Genomic DNA, 20,665 nt, shown 5'->3' with positions numbered 1-20,665 from the left:
AGAAACAAGTAAGAAATATTACCTTCCTTTTACGGGACAGCGAATAAGAATGCACACACAATGCGCGTGTGTTTATAACATAGTCATACCAAAGATAGGATTGATTAGGTCACCGCATTACACTGCAAACCGATCCGTCGTTCATTATTTAATACTCCAAATAAGGGACCCCTGGTATCCAAACATCTTTAAAATATTCGTTTTAGATAAAACAAATTTGGCAGCTGTAGGCAGGGGGTCAACGAATTCCAGCTGATCCGTGTTGTGTTTACGACAGTCTACACATTTGTAGTAACAGTACAGTTACAGGCGGAGTTATTCAATCACGGGTTCAAAAATGGCGTATTTCTGAAAAATTGAGAACTTTGTGACATTCCATAACATCAGTTGTGAATTAAAATTTAAAAAGTGACTAAATCGACGAAAGATGGCACACAGAAGGAAAAGTTCACATCCATTGTGTAAACAAAAACGCATATCTTCAGTAGTTGACCGAGTTTTGGCAGCAAAATTACAAGAAAACGAAAAGAAGAAAGAAGTAAGTTTTGAAATTAAAATAATATTGCTTATTTAACTTTTAATAACTCTGATACTCCTGATTAATTAATAAATGTAGTGATAATAACCACGTGCAACGCCTCACGTGCATACCATTAATCGCATTGAATAATTAAGATTTTTCGGTGGTTTGTATGCTTCTGTTTGGAAGTTATTTCATAATGACCTACATCGGGATTTCGGATCGAAATAATTCTGTGAGAAGAACCAGATTTATGCCAACTTCACATTTATTTTAAAGTATTTTTTAATTGACAATTAATTGTTTAATTATCGTTATAACTATTATTCCACTTTTATCATTATTTTCATTATCTTTTCATTGATAAAGTTTAAATCATAATTCGTACCCTCCGATGAAATTTATTTGAACTATTAATATATTGTTTGATTATTAATATTTTTTTATTATAACATCGACACACAACTAGTGACCTATTTCCTCATTCCCCAAAATACCCCAACTTAAAGTTAAGTTAATCCAAAGACAGCAACATATGTTAATAATAAACATTTTTGATTAAACTGTAATCATTTCCCCCCTTGAGGCTCGACTTTCCATATTTGGTAAATGCATCCTGGCTTGAACAGACGATAAGAAGACATCCAGCTAAGATTCTTAAACAAGTGAAAATAATACTACACGTTCCACACTGATGCTAACTATGATATGTATCTACTTATACACACATTTCTCTATATAAATCCATAAATTACCTCGTTAAATGTAGACTGGCAAACATTTTGGCAGAATTTACAAAATACGAGATTGGAAAAAATATTTTAAGAAAGAACTATTTCATACAAGGGAAAAAAACTTTATTTGCATTTTAGATAAGTGTAATTATTTTTTTTTTTTTTTTTAAATAAATATAAATGTTTTATTCAGAAAAGGGAACGATATTTTAATAATATTACGTCTTATTTGACCAATTGATAAACATATTAATCAAGTTAAAGTAAACATGGTAAATGTGTAGATAAAATTGGCACAGCTAATACTAGTACTTTATTTTTAACCATGGAGGCATTACCTCCATATCATATGCACGATCGACATTTTGCAATGAACAAGTAAAATAATACTTATCATATATCATCTTTCAATACCACCACTCAAGTTTCCAATCAACAAGTTGAGAAAAGAAAACTCTAAACAAGGAAACTTGGTCGAAGTCATCTGTTGTGTCTATCAACGTTTTTCATAAAAAAAAAACTGGTAAAGAAAAGACGACAGTTCAATGCTAACAATAAGAAAAGTAGCTCTAATATTTTTCTCAAAGAATTACTTCATTGCATTTCACTGTATATTTCCTTTCGAAGAAGGCATACTTATAAATCTTACAAGGATGAGAAAGAGGGGACAGGAAACTGACTTAAAAAACAAACACAAGTACTGTCAACCCCCAGTACTTTAAGAACTCCACAGTGGGGACCCGGTCGGATCCAGGAATTTTTTTAGAATAACAAAGTGACATTCAATCTGCTACTTTATAAAATTAAAACATCTGCCAATTCATTTTCTCACAGCAATTTTCTTTTACTCTTACTCGACTTCATCCTACCAATTTTGTTATGTGCCTTTGATTTAAAAAAAAAGTTGCATCATTCCTTGACTTTAATTAACTAATACTTGTCAGAGGTCACACAGGTTTCAAGACAAGTTGCATGAGATTCTTTTTCATGCAAGTCCGTCAAAAGTTTTAATATCAATGTTTTGTTTGATAGGTGTCAATATCAAAAATACTCTATAAAATTGTCCAAGTTTTCATTGTCAAAGAAAACGTAGATTGTGACAACGGGCCTAAAACGATTTCCATACTACAGTATAGTGTTTCTAGAGATAATTTTAAAAGGACATGGCGCTTATCCCCAAAAGAACAACTAACAATTCAGCACAAGTGTTATATTTCCTATTTTGCAAATAAAACAGAATTTGAAAGGACACTTAAACAAAAATATTTTTGATTTATTAACAAGCTTACAATGTAAAATAAACAGGTTTTGGTAATGCATCTACCATGAGAACTGTCCGATATAAGAAGTATAAAGATAACATTTGAAAGGTTTCAGAAATGTTAAAGTGTAACAATGAGAAATGTAAACTTGCTTTTACATGTTTTAAAGCCGAATATACGGTACTTATTGTTCTCATTGATGAAGTCATATGGATAATTGCTAACTTTCACTTCATCTTATAATTGTCTAATATAATAGCAATAATACCAGATCTCTTTATTTTTATATTTACAAAATCAGTTTGCCGAATTTTACTACTAAGTTTTAGTTCATTGAATCTGATGTTAGTATGTGGCTGACAAATGTAAAAAAGAAACGAAGTATTTTAGAAATTTGACCAAAGCTCAGCCTCACGATTTTCAACTTTATTCAAATGTCGATTGAAGGTTCATGCAACTAAAATACGCGAAGGTTTCTTTTTCTCTGCAGAAAGAACAAAAACAATCCACTGAGACATCACAATACAATACAAAATCAACAATTTTAAGAAGTCTTATGCCACATGTATGCGGAGTGATTTCTTGAATACCGTTTGAAGTACTAAAGTAACATTTGGTTCAGAAATGTTGCAAGAAGAAGGAGTCTAACTTTTATGCCCGCCTTTACAATTGGAACAAATAAATCACTAATCTAAGTGATTTGATTTTATTGCAGTTTTAATTATACGATATTGATGATCCTGAGTATAATTATGATTCTTCAATTATCAGAATCAGCAGCTGTGTTAATAGGATGACAAGTCGTGTCAGGTGTTGACTGTTAGTAGATATAGGAAGATGTGGTGTGAGTGCCAATGAGACAACTCTGTTAGTAGATATAGGAAGATGTGGTGTGAGTGCCAATGAGACAACTCTCCATACAAATAACAATTTAAAAAGTAAACCATTATAGGTTAAAGTACGGCCTTCAACACGGAGCCTTGGCTCACACAGAACAACAAGCTATAAAGGGCCCCAAAATTACTAGTGTAAAACCATTCAAACGGGAAAAACCAACGGTCTAATCTATATAAACAAAACGAGAAACGAGAAACACGTATATATTACATAAACAAACGACAACTACTGTACATCAGATTCCTGACTTAGGACAGGTGCAAACAGGACTGAAATTCACAATATTTTGCATCATTGATTTCATTTATTTCTACAAGATAAGGAAGAATAAGACATCAGAACTGTTTTACTTGTTTAATAAAGTGAATAAAGTTTTAGTTAACTGACTAGTGTGTCTGATTTATCTTTAGGGTTTTTTGAATTCCAAACGTGGGAAAGACCTTACTATGTTTTTTTGTACTTGGACTTTCCCATAGCCATTGACAGATCTTGCCTGTCATATAATTAGAAAAAAACAAAAACAGATTAGCTTTGTAGCAGTTGAAGGAATGTAACCTTCGTTGGCAGATCTCATTAATTCATAGATTTTTTTTATAGAAGATCAAACCATGTTATTATGAATCTGTATATTCTGCAAAATAAGCAAATAGTTTAGATGTCAATGTTGTCATTTTAAATAGTAAACACAAATATAAGGATTTCTCACACTTTTTGGGTTTGAGTTGTTGCTGTTAGATGTATTTTCACCTACTTTATTTTTATATGGTATACACTGGCACCTTGGATTGAAAATTTACAATTTTTCTGACTTGAATATAGTTATGGATATTTTATGAAGCCAAAGCATATAAGGACAATTTTGTGTGTAACCATGACACTATACACTGAAACTGTGATAATGACAGTTACCCGAAAGTTATAGTTTAGTATTATACCTCTATTTTCTTCCACAATATCACTACTTTATGTATTAGTCTTTTTAAATTACCACCCACTATTTTCAACATCCACGTACACGCAGTCAAATGTTGGTCGCGAACATCAATATTTTATTACACAATCTGTAAGCTGTGACCTTGAATTATACAGGAAAATTACTCCCCCTACTGCAGAAAATTTGTATAAAGAAAGTATTACATTATTATGTACATAATGTTAAGCTCTTATTCAAGCATGATTTTCAACACATTTAGAATTTAAAAATATAAACGATTTCATCAAAAGCATAAACTTTGCTTCTTTAAAGAAGCAAAAGGTCCATTTTTTTTAATAATTAGATATAATCTAAACCTGTATGTTAAAAGCTTTGATAAAACTGCAAATTCAAAGAATTTCTAATTTGCTACTTACGTTTTAAATCTATGATTTAAAAATCTTTTATTTCAGTAATAATATATAATATAATAATGGAAAAACATATGTTTAAATGTATATAATTGTTAGAATTGTTAGAATTGTTTGTCATGTTTTTGTTTGATTCCTAATTGTTTTTCTTCTTCTTTTACAGATCTTTTACAGTGATTCAAATGATACCGATTACAAATCATGTAGTGGAAACGAATCAGATACAAGACGAAATGCACTCAAGCAGAACGGTTCTAATCCCCGGTCCACCACACAGGAGAAAGACCAGAACTTTGAAATCCCAAACGATCTTCTTGGAGAATTCCAAGCCCTCAAAAAAGCTACAAATTTGGATACAACTAGTCTGATGAGAAAACTTATCCATGATTATGCACAGTAAGTAAAATGCTTTGTAAATGTTATATAAGGTTTTTAAAAAAGTCGGAAGATACATGTACCTACGCTATGGGGAAAAATCTGAAGGCGAGACATGAATAGAATTAAGACATGGTATATTGCCAATGAAACAACCTCCATCACAGGCCTCGAATGGTCTTCGGCACAAACCCCGAATATACACTGGGCACAGAAGACACAAAGGCCGGATACCAAACGAATGACTGATTCAACAGGCCACAGTGTATATGAAAAAACTTGTCTAACTTAAGTTTTCCCCAACCAAATGTTATGAATACCACAAAACACAGATTAAGTGTGAATTTTGGTGGCATCCCTTTTACAATTCTTGACTAATGCCCCTTTTCAAATGGAAAAATTGCTGATTTTTTCTTTCCGTTCTCTAACTAAAGTTTGCCTAAACCAAATGTTATAGTGTTGTGAAACTTTTACACAATGCTTTGAATTTTTGTGGCGTCACTTTTACCCTTCAAGGGTTATGCTCATTTATAAATGGAAAAATTACTGGATTTTTCATTTCCGTTCTCTAACTAAAGTTTGCCTCCGCTAAACGTGATGAATCCTTTACACAGATCAAGTGGTCCGAGAACACAATTATTTCGTAGTGCATTTCTTTTAGAACATAAATGAAAATAAAAAAAAATCCCACCTGCGCTTTCTCAAAGAAACTTTTACAGTGTGTTGTACTACTTTTGGGACAAATTATATCAAAATTATAGACAACTTCATCGGCTCTAACTCAAAATATGGACAATTTTATGTTTAGGGCGTCTTGAAATCTTTTGACAGCTTCCGAAGTGCTAATTTTCAACCTTTTTCAGCTGGACCAAATCACTATTTTCCTTTAAAATTCTGGACCCAAATTTTTTTACAGTGTAATTTCACCCCCTACTTGCAATTTGAGGCATTAAACTTGGAGAAATAAATTTGGAAGGGGTATAAAAATTAATGGCAAGTAACCCACTGTCAACACTAGGGACTATATTTGTGAACAACGAAAATCAAGGGACGAACAACGAAAATCAAGGGACGACAGTTGTGGTCTCGGACCAAGTCTGAATTTTAGTAGCGTCACTTTTATCGTTTTTGAGTTATGTCCCTTTATAATGTTGTATGCACGCTGGGGCATCAGCTTTTGACACATTCCCCATTTATTTTTTATGAATTTGCCATTTATCTCGAAATTTCCTAATAGAAAGGTATACCATGTATACAGAATAGAATGATCCTCACGACAAGATCTACAAAATATATCACTAAATAAGATTTACATATATATTAACAGAGTAATTGCCAAACATTTAGGTAGAAATAAATACAATTTTAGTTGACGAAACGCGCGTCTGGCGCAAATACAAAACTCCAATCCTAGTATCTATATTGAGTTTATATTTAAATCAGGAGACATGAGATTATCTCTACAATTATAAATGTATCTAAATAGATCGTGTAACGATTGTAATTACTAGTAATTTTATTAGTGCCTGTTGCTTTAAACATAGATAACTGGACAGTACTTGTGATACATATTGAAAGAAAGATTGTATATGTTCAAATGATCATCTAGTTATGATCTAGTATTAGTACGAATGTTGTTCTCAAAAACCTACAAATGTACTTGTGACGAGTATATAAATGGTGATGTTACATATATACAGGCTCCTATTTGATATCTTTTAAGTTTTTTACACATGTTTTAAAATAGTTGCCAAAGATGTTGCTGAGACCAGATCTTGCGACAAACTATTAAAATCTCTAATCCTCTGTTTCCTTTTTAGGAGTTCCAGTTGTGAAAAGAATACAAGTGGATCAAGATTAACTAGTCAGCTCTTTGATGTTTCCATTCAGAGTTCAGAGAAGGACAAAACTGGGCTGATAAACTATTACGATGAAGACCGACCTGTTAGTCCTGGAGAAATAATTCGAAGTGATGTCAAGAAGCAAAGGAGATATGAGACCACTCCAACTGACATACCAGTGCGTAAAGCAGTTGAAGTTCAGAGAAATCCCTCTCCTGCGAGGATATATTCTGCTGAACCTTACTATTGGAGTGACGAGAATTACGAACCGCCGTACAGTGGTGAAAGTACATTTTCAAATGGGTACACCAATTCAATGAAGGTTCCTACAGTGGTTAGGGAACAAGAATCTGACAGTAGCAGCGAAATTCCTAGTTTTGCTGAGAGCAACCGGCCAAACTCAAGACAGAGTTTGTACGCTCAAAGCATTGGTTCTGAAGGTTCAGGAAGAAATGTTATATCGGAACCAAATGTAGAATATTCATACGTCAACGATCAGCTTAAGTCAAAATCACAAGACCCGTATGTTACAGCGACACCTATGATGGACGATGGCAGTGTGTCTTCTGCTTTCCCACTGGTGGCAAGCCTGTGCGATGAAAATGGCGTTATTATTTCTCCGAAGCATGACGATGACGTACAAGAAAGAGAAAATAAAATGGAAGACATGAAGTATTCGCAAGAAATTATTTCTCAAACTGATGCTCATATGGCCATGCAGGCTTTAAATCCACACGGAATCACTGCAAAACTACACAAGGCAAGTGGAAAAAATAACTCTAAGAAGGGACAGATGAAGCTGATTGCCGAAAACACATCCCATCATGGTGTTTACACCAGCGTGCTTAAACTACCCTGGAGTAGACGTACTCGTACGCCAAAAAACGACCCAGCACAGGGAGCAAAAAATCCTGATAAAGCCAAAAAACAACTTGAGTCCTGTGATAATTTCATACCTCCTGACATCGAAGAGCTACACGAATCTGGTTTATCACCATTGTCAATAAAAATGGAACCTGTAGATGAGGAGGGATCTGAAACACCAGTTAACCCACAGCTTCAACAGCCAGTTATGTTGATGCCTGTTCCAGGTATCCCTTCATCACAAAATGGCATCTTTGTTCCGGCCAATAATATGCCATTATACTCGGAAGCACACAATACTCAACCAATGATGATGGTTTATCCAAATGCCTCGTTTATGAATTTAGAACGCCCAACACGAAAGAGAGGCAGACCACCGAAAGTGCCAGTACTCGCTAGAATGCTTTCAGATACAAGTAAAGTACCACGCTTCGACTTTCCGGTAACAAACTTTTTCCCACAGTATACACAATGTCAACAACCGGCCATTGTATTAAACGTCAACAATATGATGAATACCGGAAATGTTGCCAACGCAACTAACAACACCAGTGCGAATGTAAACACAACGACAGCTACTAATGTTGTGGAAAATACAGTGGAACAAAGAGGACAAAGTAATGAACGGGAAAATACAAACAAAGAGGAAGCAAACACGACTGATATGATCTCACCGGAAGCCATGACACTCAATGTTCCAGTTCAAGCTCAAGTTTACAATATGACGAACGGTAATTCTAAGGAAATGACAGACATATACAACATGGCGGAACAAAAGGTTAAGGAAACCTTTGCCTCGAACACAGTAAAGGAAAACTTTGCATCTAAAACATCCATGACTACAACTACTTCGATAGCAAACGTACAGAGTGGCGCTATCTACCAAGAAATGATTCTGTCCTCTAAAACATTGGTCAATGTGCGTCCTAGAAAACGACAAAGTACAACTGAACTTTTAAAATCAAAATCTACCCCAGCGAATGACTTCATCTGTACGTCATTTAAACTTCGTAATGTAAACAAACAAGAGAAGGAGAAGAAGAAAACACCGTGGATACCTGGAATGAAACGAAGAGGCCGACCTCCGAAAAAGAAATTATTTAGCATGATGGAAGGACAGGTCGAAAACATCTTACATCCAGAAAATTTTATGCCAGCTACAATTCATCATTTTCCGCCAGGCGTCGTTGCAAGTACCGTCCAACCACCAGAGGTATATAGTCCAGGCATGACAGCGGGCCAGCATATCATTACGCCTCAGATATCTCCAATCAACGTAGCTTCAGTACCACAACAACGAACTGAGATGGATGTAAATGGGTCACCCACTCCAACAGATGGTTCGTCGACTAACGATGAAAATAAACAAACGGACGACGAAAATGAAGGAAACGGCAAAGATATGTTCCAACAACTTTTTCACTGCAAGATTTGTAACGAAATAGTTCCGGTAGAAAAACGAGAGGAGCATCGTGAAAGACATGTCCAAATGAAATACTGTTGTAACAAGTGCGAATCGGTCAAAATGTCTTACGTCCAACGAGACGATGTCGAGAAAGACGAAAGTATCGATAACCTTTTTAAATGCAATGAATGTAAAACAGACGACACATCAGACGCATCTTCTGTTTCACTTGTTTGCCCAATGTGTAATGATCGATTCCTGGAATTTTCGTCCCTTTCCAGTCACAAACAAAACGTTCATCAAAACTCAACCGGCAAAGACTTTAGTTGTACAGAATGTGACAAGATATTTGTTAATTACCAAAAATTTAAACTTCACCAACAATTGTGTCACGCCACACGTTATCATTCATGTCCGTATCAGAATTGTCAAAAAATTTACACGTCTCCCTCAAAATTACAAAACCATATACAGAAACGCCATGAAAACAAACTTCATCTGAGATGTATTTTTGAAGGATGCAACGAGAAGTTTTTTAATCATGCTTCGTTAAAAGAACACATTCAGACAAAGCATTACAGTGTTAAACGATACACTTGTTCAAAACCCGGATGTGAGGAGGAATTCACATCGGAACGAGATCTTAAATTTCATCTTCTGCTTCACAATGACAGTGACATGTGTACTTATGAATGCGAAATATGTGACTACCGTTGTCATCAGCAACATGTACTCGAATGGCACATGAAAAATCTTCATCCAGAAACAGTCAGTAAAGATGATGATGGCGGGTCGAAAAATGACAATCAAGACAATTAGTGCTACTTAATTACCATGGGTATTGCTTATCTAAGACATGTATAGTCAATTAAAAAAACATTTTTATTATCAAATGAACGGTTTTAAATCTAAAGGAAAAAACATTATCGGTCTTTAGAAGCAATTGGTTCCAAAGAACGCCAAGAGATATGATATGTTTACAAAATGCTCAAAAAGTTAATTGTGTTTATGAAGTATCAATAAAAAGGTGTAAATAATTATGCAAATTTAATAGCGTCAATGTTAGAAAAAACAAGATTTACATGGCCTTATTTTGAGGTTTTGCAAGATAAATCAAACAATGAAGACATTTGACTATACGGTATGGGCTTTACTCATTGTTGAAGGCCGTACGGTGACCTACAGTTATATCTAGAAATTGACTATGAGGGTCGGTTGAAAACAAAACTACGACTAAAGAGATGATTTCAATTTCCAAATTGTGTGAATTTTCATTTTTAAACCAAGAGTTCCAAATGGTGAAGTTGAAATCATCACTGTGTAAATTTTACGGACGCCATCACGAGTTGGTTGACCGTTATGGAATATCCGTTTCACAGATAATATCGGATATGTTCCTTATGTCGTAACTACAATCCCGTTCCCTTTTCACGAACGTGACCTACCGAATTAGACTATTTACCCCTGTTTGTGACATTTTTGCCTATTGTTTTTGTTTGTTTTGTTCACACATCGTTGTCAATATAATGGAATTTGATGCGACTGTCATACAAGTGAGAGGTTTAGCTAGCTTTTAAACCAGGTTCAATCCACCATTTTCTACATTTGAAAATGCCTGTACCAAGTCAGGAATATGACAGTTCTTGTCCATTCGTTTTGGTATTTGATTTTGCCATGTAATTATGGACTTTCCGAATTGATTTTCCACTGAGTTCAGTATTTTTGTGATTTTACTTTTTGTTAATTTCTGTATCTTTTTATCTCTTGTGGAGAGTTTTCTCATTGGCAATCATACCATATCTTCTTTTTATATGACTAAAATATATAGTCCCGTTTCATGTCTTTTAATAGTATGTTTCAGGTGTATGTGCTTTCCAAGGCTTTTCATATAGACTATGACGCCACAAAACTAGAAGTGATGTAGAATATGATAAAACAGAACTGCCTTCATTTTAATTTCACCATGTTCATAGGGCTAGTGTAAGCCATTGCCAACATTTGATGTCCGTCGTTCTTCAGAGTCCGTGAACTTTTTCAATAATCTCGGAAATACATAAAAATACGGAAATGTGGCATGATAGCCAATAAGACTATGAGCAAAACCTTTTCTGCATAGTAAATAAGCTTTTAAAGCCCCTACATGGAAAAATATCAAACAATAGAAGCGTGAAAATAATGTGATAAAACAATAAACAAAAATAAAAAGACATACAGCGACAGCCACTAGCGTAGGCACATGCATTTATGTTTGCGAGCACGCAATCAATCCTTTGTATGGACCAGAAATGTAACCGCAAAACATAACAACAAACCAAAATATTATTTAGAAGGGGCTTTAGTTAACAGGCAAATCACGAAGCCCCAGGTGAGTTTAAAGGCTTGTGAAACGCTAATTTTAGTATTTACCACTATCATAACTATTCGTCATGTAAAAAGTAAAATCACAAAAATACTGAACTCCGAGGAAAATTCAAAACGAAAAGTCCCTAAGAAAATGGCAAAATCAAAAGCTCAAACATATCAAACGAATAGATAACAACTGTCACACTCCCGTCTTCTGATTTGCATGATACAGGCACTATCTTGTGTAGAAAATTATAGATCGAACCTGGCCCTATAAGCTAAACATCTCACTATGCCAGTCGAAAACATGCCATTATTTCGACAATGATGCATGAATAAAACAGAACAGATTAGAGAAATAGATAGCCGTGGTGTAGTGGTGAGTGCTAATAAAGATAAACAAAAAGTGCATCGGACTACTAACACAAAGGTTTCTGGTTCTATTCCCCTTCCGGGATGAAAGTTTCAGGGACTGAATTTTCGAATCTCCCTTGACACGATTTGCGAGTATGAAACAATGATAGTCCTTTGGAAGGGGACGATAAATGGCTGAGCCGTGTTAAAAGAGAGGGCAATATCTCTTGCACGTAAAAGGCACCCTTGTAGATTATGAAAAAAAGCAGGCTAATGCCGCTACTAGACAGCACTCGCACCCGCAAAGTGGAAAAGGATTGATATAAGTTGCAAAGCTTGTTTCCCAATCCACTATGAATAAATATGTTTGAACTAACAGACAGAAAAAATAGGTAAAAAAATCAACATTGTGGTATATTGTTAAACACTATAAAAACAAACAAATATGTAACAAAGAAGCACAAAAACCATAAAGAATGAGCACATTGACAAGAATACAAAACTTTAACATAGCAAAATAACATAATGACGGGATGTATAAGTACAGAGTCAAGTCATGTGTATGAAAGAAACACTACAAGGCATAAAGACTAAGAATATTAGGAAATGACAGACAATAATACAAAACTTTACCATAGCACAATAACACAATGACGGGATGTATAAGTACAGAGCCACGTCACATAAAAAGGCATATAGACAAAGCATATTAGAAAAACGACAGACAAGAATACACAAAGTTACTTTAGTACAATAACACAATGACGGGATGTATAAGTAAAGAGCAACGTCATATGTATCAGCGAAACACTAAAAGACATATGGACAAAGCATATTAAAAAAATGATATAGACAAGAATCCAAAAAATTACCATAACACAATAACACAATGACGGTATGTATAAGTACTTTTCCATCAATGTTTTATATCTTAAACTAGTGATCTACACACATTTCCATTTCATTACCACCTGTATACATAAGACCACTCCCGCCCATAATCAGTGTTAGTACCAGAAACTTCAGGAAAAAAATGAAAATATTATTTCATTTATTTCATTAGTTCGAAGCACTTTTCTAATATCACCTTCATCAGGAACGCTCAATTATGGAAAACCAATTCGAGAAAAGAATAGAAACAGTTGAAGGGGCAAAAAACACCAAAAAATAATAGTCAAGTTTATCTAAGGTCAACTTTGCCTGAGGAAGAAAGTTTTAATTTACACATTCGGACCATGTTTATCTAACTTAAAGGGTCGAACATGACAAGGTTAGCTATTCAGTCAAAACTTTAGATATGTTTGTAACACATTTATAAGCAAATTGTAAAACTGAACAGTGAATATACAGGCATAGATAGTTGTCTTATTGGCAATCACGCCACATCTCTCTATGATAACCGTTAAAATTGATAAAAAAAAATGTGCAAAACCGTTGAATTAACGAAATATGATAATAAAATTTAGTTTAAATTGAAAGTAATAAAAAACAGGTCATTGTAACAGTTACGAATACATGTATCACTATCAGTAAATCTTTGATTTTGTGTTCGAAGTTCTGTCATGCATAAATTAATCTTCCGGCATAATGTAGCCTTTTGAACAAAAGAAACAAAGAATTTTCATTGGCTGAAGTTATTTTACATTACACGATTACGGTTTATCTGATGGTTATGGATAATTGATTTGGTCTGAGTATTTCGTTTACGCTCAATAAATTCATACCTTGTGGTATTTATATAACAAACTACCCCTTCAATCCCAGTTACTTATACTTTTCCAGTACTTAAAATGACGGATAAGGCGTTTAAACTATTGCGGAAACCCGTTATAAAATATAGTGCAGTACAGACATCAGTATATATGTTTTTAACTATTTTGACAGTGACTTTCGCGGAAATATTACATACAAGAGGTGGAGGTGGGAGACTGGTAGAACCTCCCGGACGATCCTCGTTATGGAGGTCAAATTCTACTTTACAACCAGTCAATGAAAATGACCATCGTAATAATTGTGGTGGGTTTGAAGTAAGTCTGAATTATTGTTTCTTTAATATAATTTTCCATTTTTTTTTTCAATATATAGACATCTCTTAGGCGACTACTTGTGTTGATAATGAACTCACAAGGGAATACTCAAATACGCAAAAAGCTTCTCGTTCTGCCTTGCCAATGTTTCTTTTTGTTTCTTAATGATTTTTTTTTCAATTAATTTGTCAAAGTGAGATCTTAAATAATTATTTATCTAGATTCGGGAAAATGTATACTATACTTCGCCAGTAAATGCGTCTAGTATAATATTTTAGACCGTAAATTGAAATTTTGAAGACTTTTCGCTTTATTGTATGTTTTGCTCTATTGGTGTCTCAAATACAATGACGTTACAAAAATGGTTCTTTTTCATATCCCTCTCTAACAGTTCTTTCTTAGACATGCATACAGACAGTAAATACGCAATTAAACATATTTATAGGATAATTTTTTTGTCAACTTTGTTTAACAGGATTCTAGATTATATATAGATGCCTAATTATATAATCCATATCATACTATTCAGTACCAGTGCATTTCAGGCTTTGGTGAGTTTATGAACCCTTTCTTGTATAGTAAGCGAACAGATAGTTTGTTTTTTTAACTTAGAGGAAATTTATCTCTATAGCACATGAAGTAAGATGTCTTATCACCTTTGATTTTGTTAGATTTATATAAATTTCATTTTAAGTTAGCATATACATATGTGTGTGCAAAACCGTACAAATGATTCCCGCTACTTGTCCTTTGTTCGCCCTTGAAAGCAGGGTGCATGTACGACATAATAATCTATTACCAGTACAGCATATGTAAGGTTGACGGGTGTACTATCACCTATATAGTATATCCTATATTAAAATCTTATGTACATGTATATATATAAGGTATACAATGGCACGAACTTGAAACTATAATATTATAGTACCTTGATGATTTGGGTAGAATCCTCGTTTTATTTTTATTATAACTATTGTCTATGTTGTAAATTTCATTGGTCGCATTAAAAGACAAGATAACTGAAATAAATTACTACTCGATCTGTTGCCTGTGGGTTTTAACTTAAATTTACATCAATTAGCTTTAAAATGCCTTTGTGATTCAATGAAGATTTTTCATTAAAAGCAAACTACTTTATTTTATGTACCAGTCTTTGTAGTTCAGAATAAAGGTTTCGGCGTCATATGTATTATTTTTTTCGCAAGTCATATACACTCAGTCTTGTCTTGTCTTGACGAGACCATACCGGATATAGGAGCTAAAACACCGGACCCCTCCGTTTGTAGATGTTCATTTGTATAAAATCAATCTGATCTTAATAGGACTTTTATATTGTATCTAAAAAGTGAAATCACAAAAATACTTAACTCCGAGTAAAATTCAAAACGGGAAGTCCCTAATCAAATGGCAAAATCAAAATCTAAAACACATTAAACGAATGGACAACAACTGTCATATTCCTGACTTGGTACAGGCATCTTTTTATGTAGAAAATGACGGATTAAACCTGGTTTTATAGCTAACTAAACCACTCACTCACTCTCATGGCCGTACCCGTCCCGTCAATAACTTAACTTAGACGTCTTTTTTTGTATGTCATTCAGTTGTCTCAGTGACGTTTATTATCCCGTACCTTCTTTATATAATACTAGGATCCAAATAAATCAACAGACATTAACGTATACGTTAATTGATATGGAGTCGGGGAACGCGACCCCATTAATTTCGTTATTCAAATTACAGTAATAAAAAAATCATTTGTAATTTCTACTTCCTAAATTTTGAATTTCTCAATTCGGAGAAAGAGGACACAGATTTTCAGGTGTTTAATCTTCAGTATATAAAATATATATGTACACTTACAAATACGTTGTGTTATTGTGATTACTGAGTCGTCTTTGTTAAATAGAGATGGTAGCACCTCCCGAAACGATTTTGTTTACAGCTATAGTTTCAGGAAAGGATATGGTGTTTGCGCATGACTAGTCGGTGTTGCTGTAGGAGTGAGAACAAAACGTAGTTTACGGGTCAAACATTAACAACTAGGTCTACTCTAACAATGTTAGGTTGATTTTCTAGACACTCAATATAATAAATAATATAAAGATAGAAAGATACCTTTAAATTTATTTTTACAAACTTTATATTGGACATCATATGAAAGACTTTTATCTTTGAAGCTATTTTGTTATGTAATATAATATTATAATAGTTATTATGCTTTAGTTAGAATGAACTATTTACAAACTTGCTTTGATCTTCCTATGCTATGCACCTTCACTAACTCTTACAAATAAACAAATAAAGTAGTATTATGATATCATACCCATCCCTATATTCGTAATAGCAAAATAAAATGCACTAAACAGTAAAGTCAATTTTAAAGTATAAAATTCACAAATATACTGTGTTTATGAGCATGAGAGAAAGTTGGATATACAGAGAATATTTTTTTGAAGAAGTTGAACCAACGTCCTATATTTTCAATCCGTATCAAGGTTCATTCTTGTATAAAGTCGTTGAAAATTGACTAATTGATTGAATGATTGATGTTGATATTTATAACGCCCCCTCAACACTCTTGGGATATTTCGTAGCCGACGAAGCGAGTACAAATTTAGACAAATCTTATATAGATTCATAGTTATTTATAGTGACACGGTAACCCCTTTACACCTTTACACTCAAAAGAATGGAAATGGGGAATATCAAAGAGACAACAACTTGACCAAAGAGTTTAGTTAACTTTTATATCTAACAGAAGGGATATATTATATACATACGATCATCATTAGCTGTCTTAAGTCATATCTTTATGTTTTTTAAAGTTTTTTTTTAAAACTTAGTGTTGTTGGCGTATGCTTTATATAAGATACGGAGATGTGGTATGATTGCCAATAAGACAACTATCATCAAAGTAAAAAACGACAAAGATTTAATTTTGGATCGCCTTCAAAAATGAGCAAAAGTTAAGACATAATAGTAAACAAACAACAGATATGACAGATTACAACAAATTAATTACTTTCTCCTGACTGTGGACTTGTACAAACAGAAAATGACGAGGTTACTCATGTTTGTTTGTTCTCATGCCTCGTTCACACGGACATTTAATTCGAATTGAATTCGAATCGAATGCGAATCGAATTCGCTTATTGCGTTCACACACTCTTCTTTTTTTAATTCGAATTGATTCGAATTGGCTAATTCGAATTACCGAATTCAAATTAGAAATACGTTTTTGTGTAACGAATTAAAAGTTAACATCGTTTGGACAGTTAAGCGAATTTGACGCGCATTGTAATTCGAATTAGAATTGACGTTAGGACGTAACACGTTTCGAATGCGAATTAAACTAATTCGAATTAGTTAATGCGAATCGAATTCGAACTACGTGTGAACTCAGCATCACTTTGATCCCAGAACAGACCACACAAACACGCTGTAAAATTCAGTTTGAGTAATCTTGACTAAACAGATCGACATGAACTACGAAAAACGCACAAAGTTTCGAACATTCGGAACGCAGCCAAATGATTTTAGTGTTATGACGTCATAAACAGTCTCAGAAAAGATTCTAGCTTCTAGACACAGAGTAGTGTTAACTAATAAATACAGAACAGGTTTCCTTACTCATTTAAGAGGCTAAAGTTCACAGAAAATGTGTACTCTTTTAATTATGGTTATGCTAATATTTTACAGGAACAGTGGTTGAAAAATAAAGGAAAATGTGGAATCTGTGGTGACCCTTTTGATGGACCGCGTGATCATGAACATGGTGAAAAATACGATCATAAATTTATTTCTCGGACGTTCAAGCACAACGAAATAATTAATGTGACTGTTGAGATAACTAAGAATTTATCGGGATATATTGAATTCAAAATTTGTGATAATAGTAACGATAACGTTATAACGGTAGATTGTCTAGATAGAAATGTTTTGGAAATAGGAGATACAAAATATAAAAAGTATAAGGTTTGGAATTCAGGGTACCACGTGATACCGATACAGCTTCCAGAGAATTTAACATGTGATAAATGTTCACTGCAGTTTCGATACCATACCGGTAAGTAACTTTTTTTTTTTTTTAAACCATGCATGCATGCAATTGTCAATTACTGGTTCATGCGAACTACAAAAGTAAAGAGATACATTCAAATAATGTCATCATCAATCAATCATCATATACCGTTTCGTTTTAAGAGGCGAAAAGTTATTAAAAGAACATTTCAACTTATTAGTCGAAAATAAACTGGTAACGCCATAGCTATAAAAAAGAAAAAAAAGCAAAGAAAACAATACAACAGTAAAACTTAGAAAACTAATGACTGAGCAACACAAACCCCGCCAAAACTGGAGTGATATCAGGTGCTCCGGAATGGTAAGCAGATAAAGCTTAGGACCCGTTGTAAATATAGAACAGCACGTGTTAGGGAAGCTTGAGATAATTTTTTTAAATCGTTATCATAATTATGTTTAGACTTGAGCATCTCTAGAGAAACCGATAATTCATTATGGCGTTCAAAGGAGTGCATTTACTTGCTGTTATATAGAACATAATTTAATAAAAAGGTAACCTCGGCAAAACTATCCTTTTCTATGATTGTGTGAAATATTTACAAAACTACATCTTCTGTTGGATCCGAATGTGTGAGGGGAAACAGGAGGACCTTAAGCAATTATTATAAAAGAGGGGGGGGGGGGGTAAAGATACAAGAGGGACATTCAAACTCATAAATCAAAAATAAATTGACTTAAAAGGAAAAAGACAAACAGACAACCATATTAGGTTAATCCATGGAAGTAATATTTATATATTTCTTTCATGGTTTAACATTAGACTTTAAAAATTAAATATATGTTAGAAGCATTGCAAGAAAGGCACAAAAGCTATATGATGTTGCCAACTGTATCTAAAGTAGCATGTAACCTCTAAAGCCTCTTGTTCAGCTATATTTTGTATAAATGTTACCTTGGTAATATTATTTTCATAGGATACCGGTGGGGTTGTGATGGTGATGAATGCTGTTATGGTTGTGGTCCAATGCAGGAGGAGTTTTATAGTTGTGCCGATATCAGAATACTGCCAGATCAGACTCTCAAATTCAAAACACGGTATTAAAGATCATACATGTATATAAAGTTGATTATGTATAATCTACAAAAATAAAATAGTCTTAATTAAATATATTAAAAATTCATTATTTACTAAAGGATAAATTTAGAGGATTGCATTATATATTTTTTTTCATACAAATTGTTAAATCATTCCGCATTATCTATTGATGTAGGAGTCATCGCAGGATACGTGATTTATTTAGCGTTCAATACTTTAAAAAAACTTTTACCCTGCGGTTAGATATAAACATATATAGTTCATAACCTAAAATGTCTTAATTATAACGTGCTATCTGATATAAGTTATTTTTTAGTATGACATACAGCCTTGGGTTTATCATAGCATAGATTAAAATAACAAAGTTACATTATAAAAAATATGGAGATATCGAGATGTGGTATGATTGCACAAGAGACATCAACCTACCATAGGTCATATGATTTTGATATATATGCAATTATAGGTCACCGCACTACGGAATCTGACAAGGGCCATTCTAATAAAAATAATTATGTCGTATTTTGGACATAACATGTCGTTAAGTGCACGGGATCTATAAAATATATGTAAGTTTCTCACAGAAGGTAACCAAAGAAGGTAACGAAAGATTTTGCGACGATGCAAATATTAAACTTTACAATAAAAATAAATATCTTTAACCAATGAATCCAAATAGCAAAAGCTATGCAATTAACAAATATATACTTATTAAGCTTCATGTAAATTATTTAACAATGAAATACATTAAATATGAAATTTGGAGTTTTACCAAGGGAGCTAATAATTAATTAATAACACTGTCTGCCACACAGCATTTCGGGGACTCTCCCTCTGCTATCTTTCGTCCCTCTTTTATAGCTGACTATGCGGGGGCTTTTATTATTATTTGGGCATTATGATGACCTATAGTTGTTAATTTCTGTGTCATTTAGTCTCTTGGCAATCATAATACATAATCTTCTATGTACATAGTGATGTCGTTATTACGACATGTTATGTCGAAATTACGACATAGCGATGTCGTTATAACGACATGCTAATTTCGACATAGCGATGTCGTAATAACGACATGTTATGTGGAAATTACGACATGCCATGTCGTAATTACGACATCGACATAATTTATTTTTTTTGAATGGCCCTTATCGGCTTCCGTACCGCACGACCGTCAGTAATAGAAAAAAAAAACCTTACCGCATTGTAAACTTTAAAAAGCCCAACGTGTAAAATGTGAAACAATTCAAACGAGATAACTGTCGGCCTCATTTATATCAATAAAATTCATAAGAAATATAAATATGATAGACAACCACGAGATAAGATAAGAGGTTTTTTTTGTATTGATTGTGGAATGTGGAATTTTAATTAACTAGCCAGCAACTGAAAATTAGATGGATGCGTTTTTGGTAAAAAAAGGAATTTTCATTACACCTCAACCTGAACTGACCTGCTTTAAACAATTTAAGAATACGAAATCTGAATACGTCGTGAAATTGTACTGATGCTTTTGATAAATTTGTTATGCCCGCGTCACACTGTCCCGATTTTTACGCCGATGGCAACACGATTATGGAAAT

The 20,665-nt window shown here is 33.6% G+C and overlaps 2 protein-coding genes across 3 annotated transcripts in view; both read left to right on the top strand.

The window, feature by feature from the left end:
* Positions 1–68: 68 nt before the first annotated feature.
* LOC143057465 (uncharacterized) lies at positions 69–10,280 on the top strand. Its single transcript, XM_076230774.1, has 3 exons — positions 69–538; positions 4,921–5,153; positions 6,953–10,280. The coding sequence occupies exons 1-3, from the start codon at positions 428–430 to the stop codon at positions 10,059–10,061; spliced, it is 3,453 nt and encodes a 1,150-aa protein (XP_076086889.1). The 5' UTR covers positions 69–427; the 3' UTR covers positions 10,062–10,280.
* A 3,389-nt stretch (positions 10,281–13,669) lies between these two features.
* LOC143055895 (uncharacterized) overlaps positions 13,670–20,665 on the top strand; it is a 47,754-nt gene continuing 40,758 nt past the window's right edge. Inside the window, exons 1-3 of one of the 2 annotated variants that reach the window (XM_076228940.1) lie at positions 13,670–13,966; positions 17,669–18,035; positions 18,964–19,084. In XM_076228940.1, coding sequence (XP_076085055.1) covers positions 13,730–13,966; positions 17,669–18,035; positions 18,964–19,084 — 725 coding nt within the window. In that variant the 5' untranslated portion in view covers positions 13,670–13,729. The remainder of the gene's footprint in view (positions 13,967–17,668; positions 18,036–18,963; positions 19,085–20,665) is intronic. The other variant, XM_076228939.1, reaches the window with a different exon arrangement.

Source organism: Mytilus galloprovincialis, chromosome 13, assembly GCF_965363235.1.
Source record: "Mytilus galloprovincialis chromosome 13, xbMytGall1.hap1.1, whole genome shotgun sequence".
Lineage (NCBI taxonomy): Eukaryota > Metazoa > Mollusca > Bivalvia > Mytilida > Mytilidae > Mytilus > Mytilus galloprovincialis.
Note: the sequence above shows the minus strand (reverse complement) of the source record. Positions and strands in the feature narration are given on the sequence as shown.

What these genes read in the sequence shown, in the direction of transcription:
- LOC143057465 (XM_076230774.1), top strand. Translation starts at nt 428, where the DNA reads ATGGCACACAGAAGGAAAAGTTCACATCCATTGTGTAAACAAAAACGC. An exon ending in AAAACGAAAAGAAGAAAGAA is followed by an intron (nt 539 to 4,920) that starts GTAAGTTTTGAA and finishes CTTCTTTTACAG; the next exon opens with ATCTTTTACAGTGATTCAAA. An exon ending in CTTATCCATGATTATGCACA is followed by an intron (nt 5,154 to 6,952) that starts GTAAGTAAAATG and finishes TTTCCTTTTTAG; the next exon opens with GAGTTCCAGTTGTGAAAAGA.